This window comes from Babylonia areolata, chromosome 27 (assembly GCF_041734735.1).
Source record: "Babylonia areolata isolate BAREFJ2019XMU chromosome 27, ASM4173473v1, whole genome shotgun sequence".
NCBI lineage: Eukaryota > Metazoa > Mollusca > Gastropoda > Neogastropoda > Buccinidae > Babylonia > Babylonia areolata.
Genome location: NC_134902.1, coordinates 13231108 through 13237615, shown reverse-complemented (window position 1 = coordinate 13237615; position 6508 = coordinate 13231108). Strand labels below are relative to the sequence as shown.

The 6508-nt window shown below is 44.1% G+C and overlaps 1 protein-coding gene across 1 annotated transcript in view; it reads left to right on the top strand.

Moving 5' to 3' along the window:
- The window catches only part of LOC143301380 (uncharacterized), a 400201-nt gene extending 394805 nt beyond the window's left edge, over positions 1-5396 (top strand). The window contains exons 4-5 of the mRNA XM_076615622.1: positions 2040-2172; positions 4125-5396. Of these exons, the coding sequence (XP_076471737.1) occupies positions 2040-2172; positions 4125-4656 (665 nt within the window). The 3' untranslated portion in view covers positions 4657-5396. The remainder of the gene's footprint in view (positions 1-2039; positions 2173-4124) is intronic.
- The last annotated feature ends 1112 nt before the right edge of the window (positions 5397-6508 follow it).

Here is a 6508-nt window from a genome sequence, read left to right as displayed (position 1 = left end):
TTTTATGCTGCAGTTGCTGCTATGTGCCTGCTAACGTTAGGGTGAGAGAGAGACAGAGAGAGAGAGAGAGAGACAGAGACAGAGACAGAGACACAGGCAGATAAACAGACAGCTGAGAGAGAGAGAGAGAGAGAGAGAAAGAGAGAGAGATCTGACACCCGCCTCTTCCTCATCACCGATTGGTCGAAGGGAAGCGACCTCTGTTTTTGTACCCATACCATGAAGAAAGACAAGAGTTGCCACCCATCTAAATGTCAGAATGGCCCTTTCCTGCACCTCCCGACACACACACTTGTAGAAATCAATGCGTCTTTCCACATCAAAATTTTCATGATAGTCTGTGTGTGTGTGTGTGTGTGTGTGTGTGTGTGTGTGTGTGCTTTGATAATCTGAACTTGGTTTTAATCAATCACACATCAAGCGTTCACCACTTTGTATCCAGCGAAGTCGCCGAAGAGCCTACTGAACGCCCCTCCCCACTCCCCCCCCCCTTCCTCACCCTTCCCCCACCCCTACCTTCCCCACCCCTTCCGCCATACATACACAAACAGCCCCTCTCCCATCTCTCTACTCCCCAACCTTTGACCTCCCCCCTCCCTCCCCACCTCCCCCCCCCTCCTGTATGTGTGTGTGTTGTGTGTGTGTGTGTGTGTGTTGTTGTTGTTGTTTTTTCTTTCCGCAAACCATGGCAATGTTAACAAAAAAAAACATGACAGCTTGAAACATATTTGTTGGGGTTCGTGTTATGTGTCATTTCGCGTCGTATTGTGCCTGTTCCTTGATTAGAAGAGTCGATTACACGCAGCATGTCATTTTCCATGTGCCTCCATTGGGGAAAAAAAATCGTGATATTTTTTCTTTTAGATAGGTGCAATGATTTAGGACGCTGAACCAGGACACTGCCTCCAGGAGGAGAAGAGGGAGATGATACAGATGCACAAGCTGATGGAGAAGAAGAAGAAGAGGAAGAAGAAGAAGAAGAAGAAAGAGGAAGAAGAAGAGGAAGATTGATTGATTGATTGAATTTTTAATGGGTAAAGAATTATCACAGTAAAGGCCTTTTTACAATTCTGCCCATTTAACGACATAAAAAATAAAGAACGAACGACACAAAACATAGAAATAAAGAAATAAACTGAAATAAAATAAAATAATAAGAACGACGAATAAGAATAGGAACTTGAATAGTCTATTAAAGGTAACAAAGCGATGAAAAACTGGAACAATTGGTACATTACATGTACATAGGTACTTACACGCACACACACACACACACACACACGCACATACACACACGCACACACAAAATTATAAAACAAGCAACAAAGACATACGTACACATTCACGCCCACACACTCAAACACACACAAACACACACACGCACTTACTGTTCACACATACACATACATTCAATTTTTCATTCATCATGGCATGGCAGCTAGTGGACTGAGTACAAGCAAGCATTAAAATAAAAAGAAGAAGAGGAAAGAGAAGAAGAAGGAGAAAGAAGGAGAAGAAGAAGGAAGAAGGAGAAGAAAGAAGAAGAAAGAAGAAGGAAGAAGAAGAAAAAAGAGGAAGAAGAAAGAAGAAAGAGGAAGAAGAAAGAAGAAGAAGAAGGAAGGAAGAAGGAGAAGGAAGAAGAAGAAGAAAAAAGAAGAAGAAAGAGGAAGAAGAAGAAGAAGAAAGAAGAAGAAGAAAGAAGAAGGAATAAGAAGAAGAAGAAAGAAGAAGAAAGAAGGAATAAGAAAAAGAAGAAGAAAGTGGTATATCTTCACTGGGCCTGATTTTCGGTAAATCACCTCTCAGACCGAAACCCGGGCCTCGTGACATTTGTTTAGTGCCCTGTCTTTCTAAGAGCTAACAGGGATGGTGATTGATCAGATAGTGTGTGTGTGTGTTGTGTGTGTGTGTGTGTGTGTGTGTGTGTGTGTGTGTGTTGTGTGTGTGTGTGCGTGTGTGCGTGCGTGCGCGTGTGTGTGCATGCATGCGTGCGCGCGCGCGTGTGTGTATGTGTGTGTGTGTGTGTTGACTGCTGGCAGACATGGAGGAGTTGAAGGCGTGCTACCTGAAGTACAAGCGTCACTTCAACTACTGCGCCAAGAAACACCGGAAGCACCGAGACGACCTGGAGTGGAGTCCTCCTGCCGGCGTCACCCACCAATCCTGGTGCAAGTCAGTGTGCCTGCCTTCCTTCCTGCCTGCCTTCTCATGTCTTTAGTGTCGATCAATTGCACTGGCTCTTAGTGCTGTCGCCTTTGTGGGCTAGTTGGTCTTTGGGGAACCATCCCAACGCCGACTGTCCTAAAACCCTCTTGGCCGAGAGAGTGGGGATGTAACGTGGGCAAGACACTCTCCACTGTAATCAAATTCTAGCCCAAATAGTCGGAACAGCTTGTTGCCTCCTTTGCTGTTCTGATGGTCATAGTCGGACACGACTGACTATCATAAAAAAAAAAAAAAAGTATTATGTATGGCTTTTTTGGTCACAAAAGATTTCTCTGTGTGAAATTCGGGCTGCTCTCCCCATGGAGAACGCGTTGCTACACTGACAACGCCACCCTTTTCTTCTTCTTTTTTTGTACATATTTTCTGCCTGCAATTTTGTTTTCCTATCGAAGTTGATTTTTTCTACAGCATTTATGTCAGAGACAACCCTTTTGTTGCCTTCGTTCTTTTACGTGCGCTTAAATGCAAACCGCACTAGGGACCGCGGTTTATCGTCTCATCCGAATGACTAGCGTCCAGACCGCCACTCGAGGTCTAGTGGAGGGGGAATTAACGCTGGCGACTAAGTTAAGTGATAAAGTATTTGGCAATATACACATTTCTTCTCCGGTGCTCTCTCCATTCAGTTCCGCTTCGAAGACGGAAAAAAATATTATGAATAGGTTTAAATAACGTTGTGATCTATGACGGGCGCAATAGGCGAGTGGTTAAAGCGTTGGACTTTCAATCTGAGGGTCCCGGGTTCGAATCTCGGTGACGGCGCCTGGTGGTAAATGGTAGATATTTTTTTCCGATCTCCCAGGTCAATATATGTGCAGACCTGTTAGTGTCTGAACCCCCTTCGTGTGTATGCGCACGCAAGCAGAAGATCAAATACGCACGTTAAAGATCCTGTAATCCACGTCAGCGTTCGGTGGCTTATGGAAACAAGAACATACCCAGCATGCACACCCCCGAAAACGGAGTATGGCTGCCTACATGTCGGGGTAAAAACGGTCATACACGTAAAACCCCACTTGTGTACATACGAGTACACGTGGGAGTTGCAGCCCACGAGCGCAGTAGAAGAAAAAGTTGTGATATTTATTCGCTTCTCTAATGCCGTAAAGAAGGCCAATCAAAAGATGGAGGGGAAGATGTGTAGAGTATGTGTGACGTTGTTATTGACCAGTCTGCATATTTTTCCGTCTTCGAAACGAAACAGTTCCGGGAAAAAAATGTGGATGTTGCCATTTTTGTTGTTGTAATCATAATAATAAAAAAATTTAAATATATAATAATAATAATAAAATTGAACAGAACATATGTGGAGTGATGGCCTAGAGGTAACGCGTCCTCATAGGAAGCGAAAGAATCTGAGCGCGCTGGTTCGAATCACGGCTCAGCCGCCGATAATTTCTCTACCTACTTGTTGTACCTACTTATAATTTGTAATTCTGTTCTGTTGTATCACAAAATGTGTCTTGTAATCTTTTTCAAAATACGTTTACACACCACACCTTCGTGAGACAGACAGATAGAAAGACAGACAAAGACAGAGACAGAAACTGAGTTTGAAACCAGTAACAGAATCTATTTCTGGACACACCCAGGAGTTTCAGTTATCTATCTTGTAAACGATGTGTCAATCGTTCCCATGACTCAGTGACTTTTGAGACCGAGTATTATCACAAGAATACACACAAAAACATTCCCCACCGAATTCGCTATTCTTTAATCAGATATTTAACGATCTTTTACCAGTCGATGTTAGGATAAGTTATTTAGAAGATAGAAACAAAAACATACCATTCGTAATGTTGATGGTGATAATGACGACGATACAATTTAAACCCTTTATGAGAGGCCGTGGCCTTTTTATGAACAAACCATCCGAAATCTGTCTTGTCTTTCCACAGTCTGACCCAGGAGTACATCACCTGCGTCTACAGCGTGATGGCGCTGGGCTGCGCCCTGGACGTGGCCAACCACTACATGCACACCGTCAACATGTCGGCGCCCGTCGTGCAGGCCATCCGCGGCTACGGCTGCTCCTTCGGGCACCCCCTGGACATCCTCAGGACCACCTCCCCCATCTCCGTTGTTACCTCCGCCCCGGTCCGCGGGCCAGATCCCTCCGCCGACCGCCCCTCCCTCAGGGCCCGGAGTTCCAGTCTTCGTGCCGGCGCCGTAGTGACGGCCGCCGGGGCAGTGTTGAGCTTCTTCGGGGTCGGGGTTGCGACGATGTTCGGGTTCGGGTTCGGATCTCTGCGCGGGTTGGTGGGCCTGAGGAGGTGGAGTGTCGTGCTGGTGGTGGTGTTGGTGGTGTCGTCGTCGTCGTTGTTGTCGTTGTCGTCGTCGTCTTCGATGCTGGATTGTGTTGGTGGTGGGGAGCAGCTCCGCTCTTCCTGTGTCATAGCGGGGTGCCAGTCTGCGTTGGAGCCAAGTTGAGCTTGTGAGGTTTTTTTGGGAGGTGATGTTTCTTTTATTTTTGTTTATTCTTTTATTTATTTTTCGGTTGAATTATTGGTTTTAACGAATCGTGGTGTTATCTTGTTGTGCAATAGTATCGTGTGGAAAGCACGTTGGACGTTATACAGGCAATAATGATAATAATGACAATGATAGTAATGATAACGATGACGATACCAAATCAATGTTGAAAAGAACTGAAATTCGCCCGTTACCAACAACATGAAAGGGATTTTTTTCTTTGAAAACGTCAAGAGTGTGGATGTTGTGTGCCTTTTTCATAAACAAGTGTCAAGGCAGCGACCGAGTGGAATTTATTTTGAGTCCTGGAAATCTTGAAGACTTTGTTCAGATTTAAAGAAAACGAAAGAACAGATCTTTTTCCCTCTCTCTCTCTCTCCTTTCCATTGTTTGAAAGACTTCAAACTTATTGGTGATAACCCACTCCGTCGTCCGTAGCTAAACCAATCAGACCGCTTGGAAATGGCTCTTTTTCCATCATTCGTGCTGTAGAAAAGGAACCAATTGGAAGACGTGTACTATTGACTATCCAATGGGAAAGCGTCTGACACAACTCTGTGGTTCACTTCGTTGCTGAGCGGAGATTAAAGAAGAGCCAATCAACGAGTTTTTGACAAAAAAGCACGTGTTCCGTGGACCTGTGAAAATGCTTCTATTTATCGGTGAATATGAGGATGGTCTTTTTTTTTTTTTCTTTTTCTTTTTTTTTCCATCATATGTTCATGTATCATGTAATATTCGAAGTTCGTCGGCTGGTGTCAATTCTGGGCTCAGAAATATGACGGACAGCAGGCGGTACGTCGAATTGAGGAAAACTTAGTGGCAGTGAATCAATATCAGATGATTCTTTGGAATGTTCTCGAGGACGACGAAACTGTTCGCGCTGGTTTCTTGTCAACGTGACGACAAACGGTCACTGGATCAAAGCCCAAATCGATCAGTCCAGGGATACCCAAACCACAAACGTACTATCGTGACAGTGTGTGACTAACAAGTGTTGTTAAAAGGTGAACTAAATTATCTGGAATATCTTTATCTTAACAAAGGCGAGAGAATGTTATGGTTGTCTTGTTGCGCGCGTGCAGTGTGGGTGTGGGTGTGGGTGTTGGCGGTGGACGTATTGGTGTGTACGTTTGTGTGTGTGTGTGTGTTGGCGGTGTGTTGGTCTGTACGCGTGTGTGTGTGTGTGTGGGTGTTGGAAGCGTGTGTGTGTGTGTGCGCGCGCGCGCGCTCGCACGTATACGTGTGATAGAGCCAATACAAAAACAAAAAAAAAAAAAGCCGCTATTCTTGGATGTTTAATTCTGTGAAACCGTTGTGGTTTTTTTTTCACTATAAGACAATGAAGGCAAAAATGCATCACCTCTATCTGACCTGTCCACCCAATCCGATTATAGCAATGTTAAACCTTCCATCCTGTGAAATGTATCCTCGTGTTCAGCTATGGTCGTCTTCATCCTTATCTCAGCGTTCTTTGCAAAGGATGCAGAGTTCCGTTTTCTGTGAAGACGATTTTTTTTTTTAAATCATTGTAAACGCGTGTTAGAACTCAGAGAATGTGATGATAGTTCAGCAGAGGAAATTTCTTTTCACTTTTGATCATGATTTTTTTTTTTTTTTAACAGAGATCGATAGTTGTTTTCTGTGTTTCAAGGTTTAAAAAAAAAAATCTCACACAAAAAGAGGGGCGAATTCCAGTTTGTGCTGGCGTAAAACGAAACTTAGCTTAGGATGCGTAAATAGTTGCTTATAGGTATGTGATATACTTGTTACTTGTTAGTATATTGTTGGTAGTGTTACACTCAGTCAT